Here is a 25,217-nt window from a genome sequence, read left to right as displayed (position 1 = left end):
ATATATATATATATATATATATATATATATAATCATTAATTTTATAATGTGCAAATGTGGACCCAAATCTGAAATCTGACTTATATTAATTATATATAAACCTAGTATCAATTATCTCAGTTTTTAACTGTAATATTTATAAATCTCAACATGGAACATTAGGTTTGATCCATCGTGACACAAGCAGCCATTATATCCGCAAATCTATTGTTTCACACAGCTCGAAGTCAGATAAATGAGCAAAAAGACACGAGCTTCATTTGAGATCATGCTGTCGATCGCTAGGACTACATGCTAGATGATGAAGTCAAGGATATTAATCCAGTTCTAATAGATAGGATATAGGAAGTGGAACTGCCGGGGAGCTATAAAGCTCTACATCATGATCAGGATGAATTGGGATCAACTTCTAGTTCAGTTACCATTTGTACAAGTAATCAGAAACTGGAAAGACTGGGCAGGCTCGCTCATCTTCCTTTCAACTTTATCCCAAGTTTCTAATCCACCTTCGCAACTCAAGAAATTTCCATCAAGTTTAACACCATATGATGAGGGTGCAATCACCACAAAGCTTGTTGGCCTGATGAACGGCAACCGATAAATTATTAGCGAATTATAGCTGTGTCCCGCGGTGCTGTTTCCAGTGCAGGCAGTTGGCTTATAGAAGAAAGGAAGAAAACGTAGACTGCTTGTAGCACCAACACCTCTGAGGAGACCATCGTCATTCTATATAATCAATACCACGAATACTCCACACATGATGAAAAGTGTTAAACCTCCTAATCACTGTACTCCGAAGAAAATGATGATGCTCCCTCATCCTCATCTCCATTCCCTTCTGCATCCCCGACATCCTCCGGATTATCTCTCATCTCATCATCATCGTCATCGTCCATATAAGCATCCAAATCATGTCCATCACCACCCACATCATCCTCTTCACCCTCTTCATCCACCATGTCTCCACCATCCTCCTCTTCAGTTTCATCATCAATTAGTCCCGTGGACTTGCCCTCATCATAGTCATCTCTAGCTGAGTCTGCTGCCTGATCATCATATTCATCTCCTGAAGCTCGGCAGTTTTCATCAGACTCGAAGCCCGCACTGTTATCATCCTCTTCAACATATGTTTTTCCAGCATCTTCACCAAGACCCCACTCTTCTCCACCTGAGCTCGCAGGAGACTCCTCTATCCTTGCCTGATTAGAGCTGCTATCTGCAGTGATAAAACTGCCCAAAAGAGATCTTTTATCAATTGTAGCTACCCTGTTGTCAGATCTTTGTCTAGGTCTAATGGTTCGACGGCCACGCCTACGACCACGGCCACGTGTTCGCCCTCTTCTAGTATATTTTCTTGTGGCCTTCTCGAAACTACCAATATTATCAGTCCTAAATTCAACCCTAGAAGAACTTCCACTCCCTCTCAACCCTCTTCCTCCTCGGCCACGGCCCCGGCCTCCACGTCCGCGACTACCTCTGCCTCGGCCCCTGTATCCACTTCCAGTATCCAGCCATCTCCCATCATTATGATAGTCAAGTTGATCAGGTGTTCCCATTGGCTCTACCTCTTGCATGTTATTAACAACTGCATATCGTGATGGAAGTTTCTGCAGTAAAAAAAAAAGCCTTCAAAACCTTGAAAAGCAACAGAAAAACATAAAAGATATAGAAGTTACACAAAGCACAAACTAGATGAGAAACAACAATTATTAAGCCCCTTTATTTATCTATTGTTTCAACCAACTCTTTCTGGGTCTAAGAAATCTTGCACCTCACATTTTCACACAGTGCCTCAAAAGGTTAATGAACATAATGCATGACTATGCTGCCACAAAAATTTGGAACATGAGAAATTGCCAATTCTAGATTAGATTAACAGAATAAAACTTCCAATAAATCATCTTGCCAAAGATCCATAATTGTATGACCGATGGCTACTTTGAGTCTGAATGGATGAATCGAGGACAACTAAAAGACAAATGTGGACGACCATAAGAAAGCAAGATCAAGAAACATTAAAAATAGCACGTTTGGCAACTACTGCAGCTAAGAAAACATGTTAGATTATAGAAAAAGAAGCCTCAAAGACGTGGTACTTCAACAGATGCATGCAGATGTTTCAAGCTTATGCATGTAGATGTTTCTCAACCGTGCAGGCACACCACCATAAACCACTCTCAGTAATTGGGAATTAGAACTCAAGAAACTTGTTTAGCATTAAAGGTTTGGCACATAGCATAGAATTGATGAGCTGACTGATCTCTGCTCTATCGGAAGTGGTGAATCAATTCCTGCACTAACTTATAGGTCTCATTCTGAACGCTCTCCAATAATAGGAAGCTTCGAAATAAAAACTGTTATTGGCTTAAAAGAAATATATTTGACATTGCTTATAGATTTCTGAGATTAGGGTGTGCATAACAGACAAGGTAAATATTCTAAACACACTTGGTTGAAGGCGCAAAATGAAAGATCGACATATGCTGAGACGTTTTTCCTTTTTTTATTTTTGTAAAATGCCACTCCAGGTTGATACTTGATGGGAATTAAAATTCTATCTTTACAATTGAATGTTTACATCAATAGTTTCCATAACTTGAGATTTAACTTATTAGTTGACCAAAAGTAATAATTAGCTAAAATCTTATTCAAGTAAAATATGTTTCCTCATTCCATTTGACATATAATCCAGATTGCAGACCAAAAACAAGGAAAAACCAGAAACATCAGAAAAAGAAATACAACTTACAATATAATCTCCTTCCTTTTCTTTATGATACTCCAGCTTCTGTTGCAGCATATAAGAAATTGAGGAATCAAGATCTAACAACCGCAAAGCCACAGCAGCTGAAGTATCAGGCACCCATGGTAGTACAGGAATTGATCCCGAGTGAGCAGCAATAATCTCTGAAGCAACTCGTGCAGTAGAACTCAGCAGTTCAGTTGTGGTTTCAAAATTTGAAGATAGAAAATCCTGTTTTATTGCACTCTCCAACAAAGTCAGAATCTGCAAGCACATAACGTAAAGCAGATAAATTCCCAATTTTTTGCTTTAGAAGAAGCTTCCATGGACCAGAAAGAGAATAAGCCCACTGAAACATATTTACACCCTCAATGATGAAAAGAATATAACACACACAGAATTTGACACCACAAAAGTTTCATTTCAAAATCAGGCAGCACCAAGTAGTTCATGGCTTCAAGCAATAACCATAGAGGCAACACAAATAAGAATTCATTTTCTTACATGGACAAAAATCACACTTTGAGCTTTGTATTTGCTTAGATACAAAAAATCAGATTGACTAAATCTAGCCTACCTTGGATACACTTGGAAGTCCAGATCATTACGATTTTTGTCTATTTCAAGTCTTCCTTGACCTTAGTTGTAATGCAATTTGGTCATCTAAACCATTCAACTAGTTTACGTAGATTCTTCAGACACTTACTATTCTAGTATGCAACTGGGAAAATTTGTTCATCTCATGTCGACAATCATGCTATACAAACACATTTCTAAATTAGTTTCCCTCTGAAGTATTTGCAAAGTATGAAGCTACAATTTTAAACATAAATATGATGCTCACGATCACACTCTGCATCAACATATATTTTGCATAATTTAGCCAACCTCAGATAGTTGAGACTATGGCATTCTGTTGTCATTAAGACAATAAGTGAACTAATTGAGTCCATGCCAAAAAAAGTACACAGAAAGCATTTTTAACTTTTAAGAGCCCCAGCTTCATAACTAAATAGTCAAATTAGACGTTCACAAGACGAACTTTGTTGCACATGCAAACAAGCTTGAGAATGATGACAATGTTGCAACAATAAGCAATTACTCCAGGTGAATGTAGACAGCTTTTGATGAATCGCAATGTTCAATCATGGAAAAGCTCCAACAAGCAAAGAAAGACTTGAGCATGTCATTACAGAACAAGTATCATTATCTTGCATTTACAACAGGAAAATGGGAATATAGTGACTCAAACTTAAAATGTTAATGAATGGAATAGTAAATTCAAAAAACTCCCATGTCAAAAATTGAACTGATATCACTACAGAATTTTTTTGTTTCATGTGATTCTTAGTTTCAACATCTAATATATAAAGTCCACTTTGTTGTTCTACCATGTGGCAGGAAAAATATATTCAGTTGTCAACATATCAAATGAGTTAAACCTGAAAGAGTTCCTCAGCCGAAGATGAAGAGTGCAATTTCACAGCCCATGATTTCCTATATCCCTCTGTCCAAAAAGCCTGAAGAGCTTCTGCTGGAATTGAAACCTGCAAAAGTAGCATTTACAGGCCCATAATTAAGCAGATAAGGAAGATTTAACAATATTATGTAAAAAAAGGTTATAAAAGATTTAGGACTTCAGAAGGGTTTCCCACCTCAATCATGGATAACTGTGCTTTAAGCAATCGGATTCCAATGGGAAGAGTAGAGTCAGAGAGTTGGGGTTTCCAGTCAGGGTCTGACTTTCTTTTTGTTTCACACAAAGCCACATGCTCTGACAAAATTGCATCAGAGTTGTGAAAGGCCTTAAATGTCTTGTGGCAAAAAGGACAATGCCTTTCTTCAGCTAAAAAGGACTGGAAGCAAGAATTGCAAGTATGAAGCAACTCTGAGCATCTTTTTTTCCCATATTTCATGGCACATAACATGTAAGGATTATAACATTCTTTCCACATCCATCTCAAGAAACCTTGGTATCTCTTCAAGGCAGCAGTTTTCTCAACTTCATTCCGCCCAAGTTCAATTTTGAAAGATGTTGACTTCTCTAAAGCATCAGAAGCAAGACCGCAGAGGGTACTGCTGGGACTGTCGAGTTCCATGCTGCAGTCTGGACTTACCATCATCTTGGGCACCCCTATTTTGACATGGTCACCAACTGACACTGCAGAGTTGAAAGATTTCTTACTCCTCCTAATGGCTTCTTTAAAGGTTGCTTCCACTCTTTGCAACATTGAATGCAAATGTGACTCTCTGATCCCACGTGTATCCAAAGCAGCTAAAAGAGCATCAAACACCTACATTCATAGAAGACGATTAAAAAAACACTGAGTCACGAGGGTCAATTCAACAACTGAAACTTAAATTAGGGTAATGTCTTAACCTAAATTCATCTGACTGTGGAATCCATGTGGTACTTCGCACCTAGACTCTTCTCTAAAATTGAGTGAGATTATATCGTCTTTATGTACCTTTTAGTTGCCATGCACATTTTCACACAGCTCTTCACAAACAGGTGGAAAATTGACACAAATGACACGGTTTATTATAGAAGGCAGACATTGCTGGGCAACAAGTTCAGCAATCCCTGTAACTACTGAATTATTTTATTAATTTTTTTTTTCGAAGGGTATGAAACTCCTCCATGTAGAGTAGCTATCACATCAAATGATATACCTCAAAATCTAAAATATACAACTCTAAAAATTTGATAATGAACTTTATCAGTTAAACCATTGTAATACCTAATACAGAATACCAAGGAAGGAAAAAAGGGTGAAGGAACAACATTACTGTAATAGTAGCAGCAGAGGAATCAGGATGTGGCTAAAGATCCGACTATACTTGATTTTGGCAACTAATATAAATTCAAAACTTAAATAACATTAATGTCCATGTATGAGGTATTGGCTACTTCTGAAGCTCCAACTTCTTAACTCCTAGACAAAAAATAAAGATAAACATTTTCATGTTTGCAGGATAATGAGCAATGAATATCTCATCGTTCCTTCATCATTAACAAGTATCACATATTAGAAAACAAAAAGAATTTTTGGTGAATCATAAAATTTGGGTGGTTGAAACTTATCCTAAAAGAAAAAGGTATTGATTTGAACCTATATCTATTATACCACACAACAGGATCTAGCATGTAAAAAAGCATCTATTCCACCATATAATTTCAGTGCCAGTGCAGTGAAGTTAATTATAAATCATAATGTATTAAGAAAAGATTGGTAGGTAAGACAAAACTATATCGATATTACTTCGAGACCTTACAGACAATCATTGTATTAACCATCAGAAACATATTGATATTTTTTATTCTTGTAAAAACATAGGGATACTCGATAAGCCAGATCACGTATGGACTACAAGGCTCCAGTAAGTGCTTCCTTCACTAAAGCTATGAATACCACTGTAGCAAATACTTACTGGTTTGCAGTTTTGAACTATTCAAACAAAATGCTGTGGGCTATGTACAAGATGTGAACACTAGCGATATCAACTGTCACAGCCTAATGTGATCTTACATTAACAAATTCATTCATATATGAGACCTTTGAAAAAACATTTAGTATACCAGGAAAAAAATGAGTTTATGAAAAACTGTTATTCCATTGTATCTCAAAGATTTACGTCTAAACAAAAAAAGTATGAGATAAAGTACCTCCTCTGAGTCAATAAGCCTCCAATGGCCATCTTTGGATTCAAAAAATATTCTCCCGGAGCCAGGATCATTTGGTGAAGAAGATGTCGAAAATTGCCAATACCGATTACGCCTGCGGTCTTGACCTAGGGGTAATGACCGATATACATAGAGTTGCTCTGCCTTGTGACCAATAAATGATTTTAACTGTGAACGTGACCTTTCAGTAGCATATCCATAGTGCTGAACTGGAAGGACATCTGCACATGTAAGTTCTTGTCCCACAGACATATTACCATAATTAACCTGATTCTGCTCAAGAAACCGCTCATTGTTAATTGCTTCTAGATTACCATCATTACTCTTATCAACATTGTCTAGTGGAGTTTGGCTTTCCTCTCTTGCACCATTAGTTAGGGCTGTCTCAGCCTTGTAACCACCAAAAGCAGCACCTTGTAATCTGCTAGAATACTCTTCTCTAAACCGCCTTTTATCAAGCTGTGCCTCTGCCCACATTTGTTTTTTAAGAGCACTTGCGGCTTCCAAACGTTCCTGCACGGCATTGCGTCAATTTTATGATGACAAAAAGAAGTAATCAGATTAGGAAATGACATAAATATATCATATTAATACCTCAAGAACTACACGTATTGAATTTCCTTCAATAGCCACTCCTATCAAAGCAACAAGTGCATTTATGCGCTCTTCAACGCTCAGTTCATAATAATCACTTTCAGATAATCCCTGAACCCATGGTTCACCAAAGTTGTTTTCATCAATCTCTGTCTCCTCCATGTCAGTATTATTTTCTTCATGGAAGTTTGAATTGGCATCAGGAAGCTGAGATGCATGCGAAGTGCTCGCAGTTCTTGAGTTCTCTGAAGGAATGGTTGGACCTTTTTCCACATTGCCAAAATTAGTTTGTGGAATTACTCCAATCTCTCCCCCTGTTTCCTTACCCAGTAGAGTCGATGCCTTAGAATCTTTTAACTCACTTGTGAAAGGATCATCTTTATCTAGTTTTGCATCAATGCTAGCATCATCAACTTCAGGATCATCAGCAGCATCACCTTCTGAATCTTCATCTCTTTCTGCATCATCTACATCTTCTGTATCCTTTTCAGCTCCCTCAGAGTCTGAGAGTGCACTTTGAAATACTTGTATCTTTTCCCGAGCAGCAGATAGTACTGCATCCGCCTCAGCAGGATCTTTCCTATATGGGGACCTTACACAATACGTTGAAGGAGCAGTTCTTTCAAAAAGTTTTGTGTCACGTGATAATGCTGCAGCAATAGATGCCTCTGGTGTCTTGCTTGTGGTTAGGTCCCTCAATCCTGATTTCTGATAATGCAACAAAAGTTGGCTAAACAAATCAAAAACAAAAAAGCAATCATACAAAAGACATTTACCTGAATCTTGTCTGCAACTTCTAGTATTGTCAAGCCTCTGCTTCCCTCGAGAGAAAGAACATGAAAAGCAGCAAACTTGACTGTTCCAGGAGTCAAACGATGCCGAGATCTACGTCGATGAGTATAGCCCCTTTCTTGCATCAAAGCAGCAGCATTTTCAGCTGCTGAACCATTTCGTAAGATGGAAATAATGTCCTCCCCATCGTTACCCTAAGTAGAATGGTGCTTGAGACTTTAGTAGCAACACCATATTGTGATAACATCACTGGATTAGTGAACACTACTAAAACAACAAAAAATCATGCATTTGACATTATCAAACAACTAGCTTCACCAATTCCCAAAAGGTACATGCTGCATAAGTCACCAACCAAGGTTTTAACTTTCAAGGCTCAGAAGTTTCATAGATTAGATACATACTCTACTACATTTTTTATTGAATATATTTGCAAGCCATCATAGTATAAACTAAGGTTTGCAATTTTGAATCATACCGCCCGATACCAGTCCGCCCATGAACCGGTACACAAACCGCCCGCTACCGAGCGGTCCGCTTGATATTCGGGCGATAACGATCGAAATTTCAACTGTTACCGCCTACTACTAGGCGGTATCAACCTGGCTACAATGAGGATGAGGGAGAAGTGTCGAAGAAGGAAAGGGTGTCCGAAGAAGAGAAGAAGAGGGAGAATCGAGAGAACCTCGACGTGAACTTGTTTCCACACCCTTTCTAGACCTCAATCTGACGCCACCCTCCCTCGAGGATCCCGATCCAAGAGGTAACGACGAGGAGAAATGTAAAGAGGAGGATCTGGAGGCATGAGGATCAGGGGAGACGACAGCTAGAGCAGCGGAAGAGGCAATCTCCTTCATCGCATCGTCTGCGACTCTACAACCTTCTTCTTCCCCGCCTTCTTCACCGAATGCCGGAGACATCTGCGGCCTTTGACGTCTTCGTCACCTTCTTCGCCGAATGCTGCAGACGAAGTGATAAGGAGAAGAGGAGGCGAAGTCGCCTAAGCTGCGTACACCTTTTTTAAATATTTTTTAAATATTTTTATATAGTGATTTTTATACTTCTTATAATATATATATATATATATATATTATTTTTATATATTAATTATATATATATATATTTATATATTTTTAGGCATATTACTCGGTACACCCTGGTGTACCGCTTGGTACGTCGAACCATACCATATCGACCAAAGCTCGATACACCGTACGGTACAAAATTTCAATCCTTGGCACAAACCAAGGATAAAATCAGCACTTTATAACTATCCAGACATCTATTAAAGCTAAAATTCAGGCATGAAACACAGCTGTAAGCAAAGGCACAATTCCGTTACCTGTAGTAGATTGCATTTTAACTCAATAAACAACAAACCATTTATGATCTTAACCACATGTTCAATGTCTGCTGATTGTGTATCAGCCTGCCATTAAGTTCTATTAAGAACAATGCCACTAAATTTTTCATGGTTTTCCTCCAACTCTTTCAGAGACCTTCATATAAGACAAGTCCTTATAAATTACCAATGCAACTACAGATCATCTTTGGATATATCCAAGCCACCCTGAATGAATTCACCTTATTTAATACTTGGTTCAAACTTGAAAGTACAACCGACTTCTCTCAAAAAAACTCATTTTTCACGAGATCACTTTCCTAAAAAAATAAAGCCTCAAAATGTTTCGCATATAATTAAATTATTAACATCTTCAAGTAAAACGAGCCATCTTGACAGTTCATAAAAAATAAGACTAAAACAAAAACCACTTTTATGATTTTCAAATAATCATGATTGAAATAAAGAAAGAAGGTAATTTGTATTTTGGATCAGGTATCTCAAGTTCAACTCAGGCTATATTATATAAGATAAAAGTTCAATTTCACTTCGTGGTTCCTATATGATTGCAGACTAACAGAGGTGGGACAGTGGTTGCACCACAACAGCTATCTGTACAAGTGAGACCAATTCAGTCACTTCCAGTATGCCCCCAAGGGCAGATCAAACATGGACACAACCACATGCACCACAAAATACAGATTGTTGCTGTAATTACAATCAAACTACCTCGAGCAGTCACCTGCTATTATTATTGACATTGAGGTGACTGACTATGGCAGGCAATGGAAAGGACAGAAGTAGCAGAAGTAAAATTGGAGCATTCATCCCTACTTGTGAGCCATAGAAAGTACAAACTGTTTCAGACAATTATGTCCTAAGGTCTTCTCACGATTAATTCTCACTCTATACTTTCAAATTTAAAATTTTGGCATTTATGTTGTGTAATTTATAAATGTGTGTCCATACCAAATTGTAACATTGAGCTATCCTGATCAACATTTTAATAGTCAATTGTGGTATGACATGTATCCAGAAATTTTTGGCATTCAAATGAACTTATCCTAAAGGCTTGATTAACATAACACAATTGATGGCTCACATAATAAGTCAAAAAACAAAAACAATTGTAGCAGAAACATCAACAAAGGTCAGACTATCTCGTCGAAGCAATGCAGAGAGAAAAGAACCTATCTGGATATACTTTTCTCAAAGTTGATGCAACGTAAGTACCTCATGCTCATCCGGGAAACATACACGTTCAACATTTCTTTTCTTCAGTTGAGGCCCAAATCCAGCTGACAAAGCAAATTGTCGCAATATCTCAGGCCATGTTAAGTAATTCAAATGGCGCTGCCAACTGCGAATGTTGAAACCCCATGCATATGCCTAGCAAATGAAGGCAGAAAATGAGAATGTGAGATCAAGATAACAACCAAAAACGACTACTCAACAAGTAGAGAGTTAAAGAAAAGCAGAACATACCCCCTCAATGATATGTGGATGACCACCACCTGGGTTAGCAGTACTACTTTGACTAGCCCCAAGTGTCATAGCAGGAGTCCTTGCAACATCCTCGATGTCCTTGATTATGGATTTAAGTAAAGCAACATGTATTTCTCCTAAAAGTCTAGAGTCCTGAAAAAAATTTGTATTAGATCTATAACACAAAAGAAAAGGTGAAGCTTCTTTGACTCATCCTTCTTAAACATTATGGTTATAATAAGTAACTCAGCAAGGTCAGTCTTATCCATATAATTGGTTCGGATCTTTTGCCACCATTAAGCATTGTCAAAAGTGATGTCCTTAATTAAATTAAGAACAATTAAATTTTTTATAGTTCCTAGTACAGATTGCTTACTCTATCTTATCTTTCCCCGTATCACTAATACTAATTGTCTCAACTCTTCTAACTACAACATCTATTGATCTTCATAGCACAAGTCTATACATCTTAAATGAATTTCTCCATCTTAGTGTTAATTGAAGTTACACATAAGTATTCATGAATGAAATTTTTTTGATATCTCTGTTTCCCAATAACTCTATGCTAACTCCATGCATCTATCTTAATATTCCCATCTCAACAACTGAACTTTTTATATAGATTGCTTTTTAACCACCCAACAATTAAAACAACAACACCAACTAAATTATGATGCTTTTCTTTTAATCTAAAAGGCATATGGTGCTCACACAAAACTCATGGCACTCTTCTCCACTTTCACTGTTCAATTTTTTTACTCTATGAACAATATTTTCATTAATCCCACAAGGTCCTGGGCTAGCTTAGCTCACCACCCAACTCTATGAAGGTGTCAATTAGTTTGGCTGGAAAAGACTTTGACAGTATATCGCAAGGTCCTAGGCCCAAATCTCGCTTTCGTGAGTTATCTTTTGGGAAAAAAAAATCATTAATCTGTTGAATAATTGATTTAAATACTTAAGACTTCTATCTTCTTGTTAGTCTTGCTTAACTATATATCCTCAAATTTCCTCTTAGTATTGCTACAATTATATCTCATATATTTCGTCTTAGTTCTACTTAATTTAAAACTTTTGCTTTCAATCTCTCTCTCCATAACTCAACTTCAGGATGAATTTCATTTGAATTCTTACATGCTAAAATAATATCCTCGTCAAACAAAATACACCAAAGAGGTTTATTCTATGCATGACCACTATGTTCGTTCATTACCAATGTAAAAAGATAAGAACTTAACGTTGACTGTTTATATGGCCCCAGAAACTCACTAAGCACGCTTGTTCAACACTAATGACTACACTATCATACACATTTTTATAGACTCAATAAAACCTATCATAATAAGGCTTTAGGAAGTCTATCATAGACTCTATCTTATAGTTTTTCTAAAGCAATAAAGACTATATGCAAATCTTTCTTATTTTGTTATTTTTCCGTTAATTGTCTCAATAAATTAATAAAGTCTATTGTTGATCTTACCCAACACAAAACCAAATTTATTCTTAAAAATTAATTTTAATTCCTCTAGAACAATTTTATAATTCCCTTATTATAAATTGGTACTGAAACATTCTTCTTCCATTTAGAGAGCACATTTCAAGGTTCATAAATAATTCCAGAGTTCACAAAACCAAGATCCCAGGTTCAGAAATGTATAGACAGTTGGAGAGCACTCACATAATCATGGAGAGCTTGCACAAACTCATCTAGAGTGAATGGCCAAAGTCCAAGTACATCAGCAAAAGTAATTAAGAACTTCCAAACCTGAAATTCCAATAAATGGCAGACAATGGATGTGTTAGGGAAATTTTAAAAAATATATTGTAGCAAGGAGAAAACAAATAAAGAGGGAATATTACAAGCACAAAACACCAAAAAAAGGACCATCTGACAAAATAAATACTAACGACGGAAGATACACAAAACTGTAAGAACACATAATTGCTTTTTTTCAGAAGGTTGAACTTCTTCAAAGTGATTTTCACAGATCTACTAAAAAAAGAAAAATATTCACTTGCAATATGCAACAAAGAATAGCATAATGATGGAATAATAAATAAATCTAGACATGAAAGCATAAAAGCCTAAGAGTAAGCTTAGAAAATGCACCATAAGAAGGTTTGCTATGTTCACATCAGAATCAGCCCAAGGTTGAACTGCAAAAGGCCTTTTTAATCTTACAGAACTTGGTGGGAATGCACTCAACATACCTGCAGTTAAAACTGACAAAGTTTACTTTGCATGATAGTGGACCATGAACCCAAAAACGGCTTAAACTTCTATGAACATATTCAAGCATTAAACTGGAGCAATGCTACATTTTCTGAAGTAATTAGCCATATTGTTGACAAAAAGATATTTTAAGATCATTTATTTTATCAGAATTAATACTGTTATAAATTTCTGAATATTAAATTCACATGCAACAAGGAAATGGATCTGGATGATTTATAGAACTGAGCTGAACAACGAAATAGAATCATACTTTTGAATGAGTCAAGTTGTTGCAAAGTATCACTGTCGAGAGAGAAAATTGAGGAGAATCCCTTTCTTGCTGTAGCCAACTCCATTAACTCCAAACGCTCATCCTCAATAAGTTCCATATACTCCCTTGCAATCCTGCGGGCAGTAGCCCTCTCAGTTGCAGCTTTTAGTCTGGCTGCCTCCTTCTCACGCCTCAATTCTTCTTTCTGCCTCAACTTCTCAGCCTGACAAATTCAAAAAAATGTTAGCAAAATATTTAAAAGAAATGGGAGTTAAACGATAGTTTTAAAACCTACTCTCCGGGATTCCTTAAGCAAGAACTTCTCCCTGCGTTCATTTTCACGCCTTTGTTCACGTTGAAATCTCTCTTCCTCACGTTGCTTTTCGCGCATCATCCGCTCTTCTTCCTTTCTTCTTTCGCGATCATGTCTCTCTATTTCCCTCCGCATTTGTTCTTCCCTCTAAAGATCGATAAATTTGTATCAGTACCAAATATTGAGCATATCAAAAGCAAACTTTGAGCAATGAAGCACCTTTCGCCTCAAAACATCTTGTTTCTCAAGCTCTTTCCTAATTCGCTTCTCATGGGCTTCAACCTCCTTAGCAATCCTTGCTTCATCACACTGAATATGGCAAATGCAAAATACCACATTGTTACTTTCAAAAAAAATTATGTGACAGTGGTAAATTTAGAAATTTTACACACCTTGCGTTTCCTCTCCAATCTAGAAAAATCTTCATCACGAAGAATCCTCCTATCAGATGACAAATATGGGTTTTCTAGTCCCATAGCTTGATGTGTACCAAATTGAGTATCACTTGCAGGAACTTGAAAGGAGTTACTGTGTGTACTGTCACAGTCTGTTGAGATGGAAGGAATAGTTTGCTGCCTGCCTTGATGAGATAAAAGGCTGGCACTCGACATTTGACCTTGAAAAGTATAACTTGGTGCCTCCTGGTCATTTCCATGCAAACATTTCCCACCTGAAGGTAAAGATGTCACCCTGGTACTGGAAACATCTACTGGAGAATCATAATAGTGAGACTGAGAGATCCTGTCATATGCCTCTGACCGAACACTTGGCTGCTCAGGAAGAAACTGATATTCATGAAGAGCTCTAGAACCCATTTGTGGATGGATTATATGAGAACCACCAGCTGTAGTTTTCCTCTTTCCATTTGATGAACTTGATAACAAATGTTCCATGCTACACAAGAAACTTGGCCCCTGCGGAGCATGAGAAGTCACAAGAACTTTTAAGAGTCAAAAAATAAAACCCTACAGCAAAGAACAACTTAAATTCATAAAGCAATACATGGCTGATGCTCTAATAAAAGTAACACAATCATAAAGATCCGGAAGCATAAAACAATAAAGAACAATATTCAATTTCCGATTGAATTTCCACTAAGACATACGATGAGGGACAACAAACCTTCATTGTCTTGGCATCATGTCTCTCAAACATATTACCATCATAGGGCCGCACGGTCTGATTCTGTTGTGCAGGCATTTCTGTCGAATGATTTAAAACAAATAAGCAGGAAAATTCCAAAAAAAAAAAAAAAAGACAATAGCAGGAAGTGCAAATATAACTGAACATAACTGCCAGTACATAAAACCACCAATCGAAGTAAAAGCTCCAAAGAGAGAAGAGTAGTTTAACTCTGAAAGATAACTTTAATGATTTTTAGACTGTAGATTCTAGACATAGTGCACCAAAAAACATTTGCTGAAACTGAAATCTGTCTGTAAAACAATGAAGCTAATTCTTAATGCACATCAACACCTAAACTTGAACATCAACGAGGAAGTGACCATTCTCCTCATCGAAAATGATGATTTCCAATGAACAAGATACCATTTGGTGACTGTCTCCATAATGTTGTATATGAAATAAAGAAGCGCCCCCAAGCGTTGGCATATTAAACAGCAAACAAAGGAAACTATAAAGTGGCAGCTAACACCTAATTGCTAAAACAGATATGTTCATCCTCCCATCACATTGAATGCTAACTGAAAACCAGAATCAAAGCCCAAAAATGAAACATATTAGGAGTCTCAAATGGATAAGATGAACAAACAAATTTGTCAGATCCAAGTGTTCTAAACACTTACTAGTAGAACAATCAGACAAAGAAAGTACAAGAAAAACAGCATGACAGCCATATATATGAAAGATAGGAGTGAGGTATTTCAAAAAAATTAAGCTAAGGCCTGGATCAGATATCATTGATTGCTTACAGGAGGGGGTAAAAGAACTACAATAGGAAGAACTTCATGTGTTCAAGCCACAAACCTACTAATTAAGAAAAGTTATCATAATCGAATTTGGGGCTAATAATGCATCTTTTTTTTCTACCCATCATCTCATTACAATTCTGCATTATCTAGCATAATTGAAGTGATGGCCCAACCTACACCTATGTTAATTTGTTCTATGATTACAATGGCCTGCTTGTATTTTCGCAAATGCACATGCCATCTAAATTGCCTATCAAATGCTTCAGCTTCAGTTAGTCAGACTCATACTCTTCCTCCGAAATAGGCTTCTCAAACCCTCCAGTTTTTGTATTGTCATGGATCAATATTATCATTTCAGTCTTTTGCTTGCTCCTGATATGCATTGTTAAACAACCTCCCTCCCCCGCCCCTCCTTTCCTTTCCTCAATATCTTACCCCCAAACTCTTATACCACCTTGCTTAAAGGCATGTATTGATAGTGCAATACTCCAAACCCCAAAGTGCACAATAACTGCATCGTGATGTAGAAGACCTAGTGTTTATGTTTGCAAAGCCACTTATAAGCAACTGTCTCCTGAGTCCTGACCATACAACAAGCCCAAGATACCTTGGTGATAAAAGCATTATCAGTAAAAGCCTTGTTGTAGTGCAAAAGCCTCATTGTAGTAGTGCTACCAAACTCTGGTTCCCCGAGGAGTAGAAAGGTGTTAATTGTAGTCATCAACCAACACCCATCACACAGTTTTTCTTTTTATTCAACCTCACTAATATCATGCCAAGACAAAACACTATTTCTTCCAAATATAAAGATCTACATTGGACATGCATTACAATTTACAAGCACTAGAAATCAAAAACATACCATCATGGATTCTGCAAACTAAATTCCAAGCACCAGTAAATTACAGTTATAAGTTTTTACCTGTAGGACACTGTTCTGCTAAAAGTCCGAAAACTAGTTAACTAAGAAAAGGAAACAAACATTAAAACTACTAAAAGTTGAAAGTAACTCGCGCTCAAGTCCAACTTATGTCTAAACTAGCATTGCAACCACAAGTTACAAAGGGCAAATGCAACAAGATTATTCAACCATAGCAGAGGACAAAAAAGACCTAATATTACACTGATCAGCTCTTTAGTGATACCTATTGGTGCGCCAAAAGCACCAGGTGGCAGTGGATCGAACTCAACACCAAGGACCGGCCCATCCTGTCTCAGTGGCTCCCCGAGCTGTGCTTCCACTGATGCAAGTATCCGGAGCTCTCCCATGGTCAGTTGGGTGGGCGGAGCAGGCAGCAGCCCCTGTGGGTCATAATACCGCCTCCCAAGAGCTGACATATCTGTACCAATCCTCGCAGCTGCCCTTGGAACTGGCCTCCTGGACTCCCCGCTGCTACCGAGCCCTCCACTGAAGGGGCTGGAGCTCAACCCAACACCCCCGGACTCCGAGGATAACATGTCATTGGGAGGCGGCAGCACCGGCGGTGGTGGCGTCAGTGGCAACGAGTCATCGTCCCTCCGCTGCCTCCTCGTCGGCGGGAACTTCCTGTCCTTGAGCCTCCGATGGCAGAACCACATCTGGAGCTGCCGATCCGAGAGGCCAGTCTTCACCGACAGTTCAGCCCGCAGCGTCTCCGACGGATACGCCTCCACTGCTCCAAAGAAAACAAAGATAACGATAACAAAACCGATCGACCCCAATCGGAGACCGATCGAGCACCGAAACCCTACTACAAAGAGGTGGGGGGAGATCAACAAACCGGCGTAGGTCTTCTCGAGGATCTCCAACTGGTAAGGGGTCTTCATCTTCCTCTTGGGGGGCTTGTCTCCGCCTTCCGCCGGCGGCTTCTTCCACCCCTCCGGCGGCGGCGGCTTCTCCTCCCCTCCCTCCCCAACCTCCATCTCCTGCGACCCAAACCCTAACCCTAGATCCTGCAAAAGAGCCGGCCAAGAAGGCCGATTCGTCCCCCTCCGTTCACCGATTCATCGCACGCACGCAACAACAACAATAACAACAACAACAACAAAACCCGACGAAAATAGCAGTCGTCGGAAGAGAGAACGAAGGATTCGGAGAGATTCGGAAGACCAAAGAAAAACAAGAAGAGGAACCGAAAAAGAGAGAGACACAGAGAGAGAGAGCGAGCGAGAGAGACAGAGAGAGAAGATCCAAGCAGAGGAGGAGAGAAAAGGGGCGGATGAGACGAAGGAATAAGAGATAAATAGTAATGATAATAAGAATTGCGAGAAAAAGAGGGGAGAGCGATTGGGAGGAATAAAAATAAGTCGGGGGTGGGGATTTGATTTGGGATCGCTGTGGAACGGAAGGAACAAAAAGTAAATGATCCATGTTGGTGTCCGATCTTCTTTTGGAACGAGAACACGTTTCCGTGAGCGAGGGTAATGAATGGGCTCGATAAAATTCTCCTTTTTCTTTTTTGCCGTCTCCCTAAGTGGGTTTGGAATTATCAAATATGCCGATATATATACATATCTATACATATATATATATAGAGAGAGAGAGAGAGAGGGAGATGGCGTTTGATTTGGGTTTGAGCTTTGTTCTTCTCCTCTTCTGTTATTTTCGCTCTCTCTCTCTCTCTCTCGCTATTTATTTTCCTTTATTTTTTTATTTACTTCTTTTGTTCGTATTACCTTTGATTCTCTTCGACGTGGACGTGCGGGAGGGGTCGCGCAGAGAGAGAGAGAGAGAGAGAGAGAGTGGCGTGCGTTGCCTCTGGGCTGCCCGGGTGGGTCGGGTTTGGAGTGTCCGGCCGAGGGACTCGGATCGGATGCATGCAGGATCCGAATCCGGATCCGGACAAGGACGTAGCTACCCCTGGGACGTCGCAGGGGCTTCGTGCGGGTGTGGGGCCCGCAAGATGGGCCTGTATTACTCCGTCGGGCCCAACTGAATGGAACACGGTGAGCCCAATCCGTCCGAGCACAAAATACTACATAAATTTGATATTTTATTTCATAATTAATAAACTTAAGCTACATCATAATAATTCTGTATGATAGAAGCTAATCATTAACTCGACGGCTTTAACTCTTTTTTCCCTTTCTTCTTTCACCTTTCTGACTATTTACATCAGCAATATGTGTATGATGGAGTCATCATCATACTGGCTTGAAGCTTGCAAGTATCGATTCGTGCACCCACCGAGATCTTAGGGTCAAAAATCAACATCGCACGAATCAAAAGGTCACGCTAGGATGTGAATTCCATCCACGAATACAAAATCCTTTCGAGCTACACCTAACACGTTAGGATTGGAAAAGAAATTAGTCTTCATCTCCGGGTTAATTTTGGTCTTTTACATCTAAAAGAATTTTATTCTGTTGGGTTTAGATGCTTACTTATCGTTAATTTGCTGCGATTGGGGAACATTCTAATCGAAATGACGAAAGTGAAACCCACAGTGGACTCCAATGACCTATGACGTCACGTACGAGGAAACTCCCACACAGCAGCCACCGTTCGTCGCCACACGTTTCGTTTTCTCTGTCCGGTTCGGTTGTCTGAGACACGGTCCAGGTTTTATCGCTCGCAGACCACTCAAGCTATGGGGCCACGCGGAATCATGGGTGGACGTGGGTTCTTCTTTGTCGAGAAAGACTGTAGATCCTGGCTGACCACGGACAGGTGAGCCACGGTCCAATACGCCACGTGATCAGCAGACCAGTATCACATGACGTCGGACATCACCAGCCCCACGAGCACACCGGGGAACCTACGTCGTCCATGACTCGAATCTGACGCCATCAGAACCTTCGTGTGACGTCATCCGCGCCTGCTGCTGGGGGAAACCCGCGGTGTCGGGGCTGCCGCCGTGGAGGAGGAGACGCCAGTGGAGGTCGAGGGCCGAGTAGTCGCATTGAGATTCGTGCCTGCTATATGAGTGTCATGATCTTGGCCTTCGTTGCACGAGATTCGTACATGCAATCGATCAGCATCGTCTCGATCGACACCATTGAAGGCTTGTCCTCGATGCTCTAAGCTCTCTGTTGGCGGATGAAGACAGTTTCACATCGATATCTTGTTGTAAGACATTATTTATGACTCCGCCCTCCATAATTGATACGAGTGGAGATTCGTCTCTTTACCTACACTCCAAGTGCAACAAAAGAGAGACGATTTTGGTGTCACTGGGACACTCATACTGCTGCTCCCAATTAGATTCATCGAGAACGGAACAGTTTCTAACACCAAGCTGAGAATGAATTAACATTCTATGTTTTACAAATAATGGTTGGATGCGTCTTGCGATATTTAGAGATGTTACAAATTCTTTTCGCCTATTACTACTCGAAAAAAATAAGGAGAGAAAGAAAGGCACAAGCACTAGAGGATTTATTCGGTGCAGAGATGCGTCACCCGGCAGGGGGGGGTTCAGTTGACTTCCAAAACCACCTTGCCAGGTATAATTCTTTTATCCTTCATCTCATGAGCTTTTCTAACTTCGGCAATGGAAAATGTCTTCTCCACCGGTATCTTCAGCTTCCCAGCTCCTGATAGCTTGCGGATCTCGTCTAAACCCTCAGCATCAGCCCTCATGTATGTCCACCAGTATTCTGGTTAAACAGCACATATCTATCAGGATTTCGTGGGATTTCAACATTAAATCACATTTCTGGAAATATTACCATAATAAAAGAAAAAGGCATGTAATGTTAGACGAAAGCTTTCATCTTCATTCTTGACGAGAAAGACCACAAAAACCCCAATAGAGCAAGCAGTGTAAATAACAGCATCTGACAATATGTCGATGGCAGTTCTACAAAAACTTGTGTGATAATGGAAGGTGAATCCTCTAAACATGAAACTTAACCGTGAGATGCCATGGAGACAAAAATCAATGATGGTGAATCCTCTAAGTTCATAAAGGGTTTAAACTAAATCTAATCGGCCATGGTGACAAGTTTCTGTAGCTCAACGGTTAGAACTACATTCCTTCAAGTGAGTTTCCTTATTTAAGTCTAATAGTGATTTCTAGGTACTCTTGGCAATTTTACAAGGGTGAGAATCACACCTTCCGTTGAGAAAAATAAAGGATTAAAAACAAAGAAGGGGGATGGACAGTTGTCAGGAAAAGTACAATGTAGCGATCACACAATGTGCTTGTAACGTACCAATGGCATTCTAGTGTAGTATACAATAGAATGCCAGAATTTTAATCATGATGTATAGTTGCAACAGAACAATTGTGTTAAAAGAGTCAATGAGCTGAAAAACCAATTATCTTAACTGTACTCTCATTGTTGAAAACTTTGGCAGGTTAGACTCTTCATCTTTAGTCGACTTCACAAAAACAAAAGCACAGGGGTGGAGCAATTCAGGCATGTTCTCTTTATCAATATAAATATGCACAACTTGAACCTTATGCATCTAAGGTAAGGTTAGAAAATTGCAATTCCCAACCAACCTAAACCAAATAAACTAACACTATTTTATCTATCATAATGTAATATAACTATGGAAAAGATAAAATCATCAACAAGGAGATTGAGATCGTCCTAATATTAACGGAACAGTATGACAACTGGAGGTTGTATAAGACTGAAGAAAGATATTACCAATTAAGAACATATAATGAAGAGAGATCAAATTTGATTAAAATATCCAAGCAAGAGAAACTAGAGAATCTATGAAAAATCCTAATTCTAAAATTCTGTACTTATGTTCTTTTATTTTTCTTTTAATATTTCAAATCCATTTGAATAATACCAACTTATTTTCATATCAATTACCAAATAATTTTGGTCTGATTGGGGCTAGGAAGCAAACATGAAACTGATCCATTTATATCGTTCATGAACCAAATCTGACCTAATACCAGATTCACTCAAGCTAATCCACCTCAAGCAGGTTCTGGTCATGAATGTCAACCACAAAGAATATTCACAAAAAAGAAAATTCTTAGCAAGCTCACTAACAAGAATTGAGCATCAAGAATTACTTTGATAGTAAACCTCGATCATTACCCTTTGGATTAGTTATCAATAATGTGAGCAATTGAAAAATAGAGGAACAACTTTGTACCTATTCCATGAGAATATCGATACTGAAGTTGCTTCTTTAGCAAAATAGCTGTGGCAGCAGGAATACCAATCACTAACCCGTAGTTATCAGCTAAAGAAGCTGTTTCTCCCTATGATATTGACATAAACTTCAATGTCAGTGACAACATTAAAAAAAGATGGGAACAAGAGAAAAAAAGGCAAGTTGGATACGGGCTCAAAAAGCTATTAATCTAAAAAAAAAAGATCCCACTTACCTGTAGCGTCATATAGTGTCCACCTTTCTTCAGAAGATTGATGCCAGTTCTCTCAGTTTCAGGTATGCCTATAGTGTCAAGAACAGCATCAAATTGTCCTTTAATTGCAACCTCTATGTCCTGTAAATGCATTATGGTATGATGTTCCAGTAAGAAACAAACCAAGCAAATATATCAACTTCTACTAGAACATGAGTGTAAACAAGCATTCATGTTCACTTACATGGAGGATGTGTTCTGCATCTTATCTTATCAAACTACTCAAGGGTATAAGACACTCATTCTTATCTTATTGTACTGGAACATAGTGATCGACAATGACAGAGACAAATGAAGAGTGACATTTACCTCAGCAGTATAATCAATGGCTTGTTCAGCACCAACTGCCAAAACTCGTTCAATACTTTGGCTTCCACATGTAGCTGATACACTGCACCCTGCAGCAACAGCAAGTTGAATTGCAGCAAGTCCAACAGCTCCTCCCCCGCCTAGTACTAACAATCTTTGACTGCAGAAATAAACAGTGAGTAATAGCAAGGAAAAATGAACTGAACTAGGAAGCAGTTAGATCCTGTGGCCAAGTTAGCAACTTTTGAGTTTGAATAGTACACCATCTAAAGTTCCAAGCATCTTAGCCTTCAACATTTTCAAGGTTGTATCATCTTTAAAGCTTGATGTGCGGAAAGCAGATGCTTTGAGTTCAGTTAAAGAAATAGAAGAGTAAAAAGTGTCGTGAAACAACCAAATAAGATGCTTGGAAATTGGAATAATCCTACGATACTACACTATCACATGTTGCTTTTTGAAAATATTGTAATTTCCATTTCCCCTTGACATTTTCTAGATTACTCAGCCAATTGCGCACACGTATAATAAGAAACAAAAGCACAAATTTTAGCACATAACCAAACACTATTTGGCTACACAATAATAAATTCAACTACTGCAAAAAATGACAGCAAAAGAAATTGTTAGTCTATATCTGGAAATCAATAATCACTATAACATAACAAATAGACATCAATTGCTCCATAACAAATTGACATTTATATTTTCCTTGGGAAGGCTCCGAGCAATTAAACTGGACATACCCATTAGTTATTTGAGCCGTACTTTTTAAAGCACGCCATGCTGTCAAGGCAGCAAATGGGATAGCACTTGCCTCCTGCACAATCACAAAGGTTCCTTAGATGAATTGTGGCCCACAGATTTCCCCACGGTAATAAAATATAGCATCTTTAAATTGTTGCAATTTTCAATATGGATAAGATAACCCATCAAGATGACTTAATTTACTCACCTGCAGCATAATAAGTGTCATTATTGTTTGATTTGTGCGGTACTCTTTCTAATTTTAGATGTATGATGAGTTTCTGTTGTGAGATTTCACATGGAGTGTAAAGGATAGCCCATTTTGCAACTAGATAGGTTTTGCTTAAATTCCAAATTAACAGTAGTAACTCTTTTTCTGTTCATTTTTGGAATAACTTGGCAAAAGGGAAGATATGTCAGTGTCACACACTTCAAAATAACTGAATGAAACCTATGGTAAGTTCACATGATTCTCCCTCCATGCAGTAGCAATCTTGAAATAGCAATTTCAGCTATTGACACTTGAATCATCAATACGTTAAAGCAAAAAAAACAAATTGAAATAGCAGAATAGCTAGAAAATCAAATTCACCTGTCCTAGCCTAAGTCAAAAAGGAAAACCTTAAAAACGACATCAATCAATTTGACCAAAATGCCTAAGAGAAGGGTGAAGAAGCAAAAGTCACTTCCACCGAGGGAAGTCTTCAAGCATCACAAAAACAATTTATACCTTGTACAACACTCACAATTAAAATTTCACAAAAGTGCAAGAAAATAATGCATCTAAAACAATATAACTAGAAGAAAGGATCAATGCTAATCTTCCACACCTCTTCCCTATTTGTTCAATAAAACAGAGTGTTTTCTAGCGACTCAAGAATCAAACCGCCAATGCTGCTAGGAAGAACTTTGAAATCAGATCTTGCACTGTCATAGAATAGACACATAAAAGCAAGGATGATAGGGTATACACATAATACATGGGTACACTCGTTAATTGTTGTTGGCAGTGAACATTTTGCTTCAGATGGCAGCTCACAGTCGTCCAATGTATCAGTTCTACTTAGAACTAAGGTATACTAGCTCATGAGTCCTAGTACAAGAAAAATGTTGTCGAAAGATATTGAATAACCCATGACAAGAGCCTTGATCTCGACCAAACAGATAGAGGAAGGTGAAAACCATCGAGAAGTTTGAATTGTTAATGATCTACAGCAAGCTTACTTACCACATGTGTTACTGAAGGCGGTTTAGGCGTCAGCTCATCTTCCGAGAGAACGACATAATCCGCATAAGTACCTCTAACAGCGGTCGGATGCAGCGCACCGAAAACTTCTTGACCAACAACAAGTGAAGAAACCGAGGCCCCAGCAGCTGCAACTTCACCGCTAACATCACGGCCAAGAATCAGTGGCAAGAGTGGCCCGAAAATAGAACGGCCATAACCGGATCGCATCTGCGATTACAAGTTTTAGTAAGCTCCATCGAGATGACCCAATTATCTATTTGATCACATACGATTCGACCATTTGGCTGGCGACTGATTATTTGGTTACGGAAACTCGTAATTCAAGAACTCACCCGCAAATCCAGGGGATTGATGGAGACGGCGCGGGCACGGACGAGCACGTCGCGCGGCTTCAGATCGGGGACGCTGACGGCCGGACGCACCTCGAGGACCTCGGGTCCGCCGAACCGCGGCAAGACCACGGCCCTGCACGAAGAAACCGCCGCGGCCGCAGCCGCCGTGGAAGCGGGCCTCAGCCCCACCGCCGGCCTACGCGGCGTGCGGATCCGGCGACCGCCCAGCCGCCACATGGCGCGAATGCCACCGAGCTCGGCGACGGCTTACAGCCCGGTCGGTGGGCGACGGGGGCGAGAGGGGAGCGGGGAGGCGTGGAGAGAGGAGTGCATGTGGGGGCAGGCGGCGTCGACCACCAGCGCTGGAATGAGTCCCTTCGCTTGCGGCGGCGTTGTGGGCTGCTCTCGGCCACGCAGACGCTCTGAAGTCCATTCCATCGGGAGGTGCATTGGGTCGAGTTTAGAGTAGAATCCGATCCAATAACAGCCCGATGAAAGGGAATCCGAATCAAAATAGTTTTCCGTATTCCGATCCGAATCCAATATGGGACGAATTTTCCCCAAACCACAAAATAAGAAGGAATGTGCCCCATTTTTTTTTATCTTTTTAGACCCCTCATTAATCCTTGAAATGCTACTCAGATAATTATTAGTATAATTTACTGATTACATTTGATGGATCGATTTATAGGATGAATCAATCGAGTTTATCAGCTATAGTATTTTTAAATAAACATAATATTTTGATAGATGTATCAAAAATATTATGAATATATTTAAAAATAAATTAAATTGACATATGTCTCCCTACTTAGTTGTTATTATTCATTGACCAACAAGAAAATCTATTTATACAAATTGGTTTTTAAAATATGATTTGAATCTATCTATC

The 25,217-nt window shown here is 39.1% G+C and overlaps 2 protein-coding genes across 3 annotated transcripts; both read right to left on the bottom strand.

Moving 5' to 3' along the window:
- Positions 1-236: 236 nt before the first annotated feature.
- On the bottom strand, positions 237-17,812 carry LOC135588374 (homeobox-DDT domain protein RLT2-like). Of its 2 annotated transcripts, none has more exons than XM_065080469.1 (18): positions 17,132-17,812; positions 16,517-17,023; positions 14,563-14,642; positions 13,833-14,354; positions 13,660-13,749; positions 13,423-13,587; positions 13,128-13,350; positions 12,752-12,864; positions 12,320-12,406; positions 10,642-10,794; positions 10,390-10,545; positions 7,799-8,008; positions 7,023-7,730; positions 6,411-6,941; positions 4,399-5,037; positions 4,186-4,290; positions 2,750-3,007; positions 237-1,607 (listed from the first exon to the last, which is right to left on the bottom strand). In XM_065080469.1, exons 1-18 carry the CDS (start codon positions 17,271-17,273, stop codon positions 780-782), a joined length of 5,517 nt encoding a protein of 1,838 aa, XP_064936541.1. In that variant the 5' UTR covers positions 17,274-17,812; the 3' UTR covers positions 237-779. The 2 variants fall into 2 exon arrangements, with proteins under 2 accessions (XP_064936541.1, XP_064936542.1); XM_065080470.1 differs by having other exon boundaries at positions 12,752-12,852.
- A 1,777-nt stretch (positions 17,813-19,589) lies between these two features.
- On the bottom strand, positions 19,590-24,747 carry LOC135588376 (uncharacterized). Its single transcript, XM_065080471.1, has 7 exons — positions 24,326-24,747; positions 23,973-24,200; positions 22,744-22,817; positions 22,001-22,160; positions 21,653-21,772; positions 21,418-21,526; positions 19,590-19,949 (listed from the first exon to the last, which is right to left on the bottom strand). The coding sequence occupies exons 1-7, from the start codon at positions 24,560-24,562 to the stop codon at positions 19,768-19,770; spliced, it is 1,110 nt and encodes a 369-aa protein (XP_064936543.1). The 5' UTR covers positions 24,563-24,747; the 3' UTR covers positions 19,590-19,767.
- Positions 24,748-25,217: the final 470 nt, after the last annotated feature.

The sequence above is a fragment of the Musa acuminata genome, chromosome BXJ1-8 (genome assembly GCF_036884655.1).
Source record: "Musa acuminata AAA Group cultivar baxijiao chromosome BXJ1-8, Cavendish_Baxijiao_AAA, whole genome shotgun sequence".
Taxonomy (NCBI): Eukaryota; Viridiplantae; Streptophyta; class Magnoliopsida; order Zingiberales; family Musaceae; genus Musa; species Musa acuminata.
This window is presented reverse-complemented; position numbering and strand designations above follow the sequence as displayed.

Bases quoted from the DNA above. Each gene is read 5' to 3' on its own strand.
- LOC135588374 (XM_065080469.1), bottom strand. From the start codon at position 17,273: ATGGAGGTTGGGGAGGGAGGGGAGGAGAAGCCGCCGCCGCCGGAGGGG. The intron at 10,546-10,641 runs GTATGTTCTGCT...TTCATTTGCTAG, and splicing joins ATCCACATATCATTGAGGGG to GCATATGCATGGGGTTTCAA. The intron at 5,038-6,410 runs GTACTTTATCTC...CTATGAATGTAG, and splicing joins GGCTTATTGACTCAGAGGAG to GTGTTTGATGCTCTTTTAGC.
- LOC135588376 (XM_065080471.1), bottom strand. From the start codon at position 24,562: ATGTGGCGGCTGGGCGGTCGCCGGATCCGCACGCCGCGTAGGCCGGCG. The intron at 22,161-22,743 runs GTATGTCCAGTT...TTATTTCTGCAG, and splicing joins ACGGCTCAAATAACTAATGG to TCAAAGATTGTTAGTACTAG. The intron at 19,950-21,417 runs GTACAAAGTTGT...CTGTTTAACCAG, and splicing joins TCGATATTCTCATGGAATAG to AATACTGGTGGACATACATG.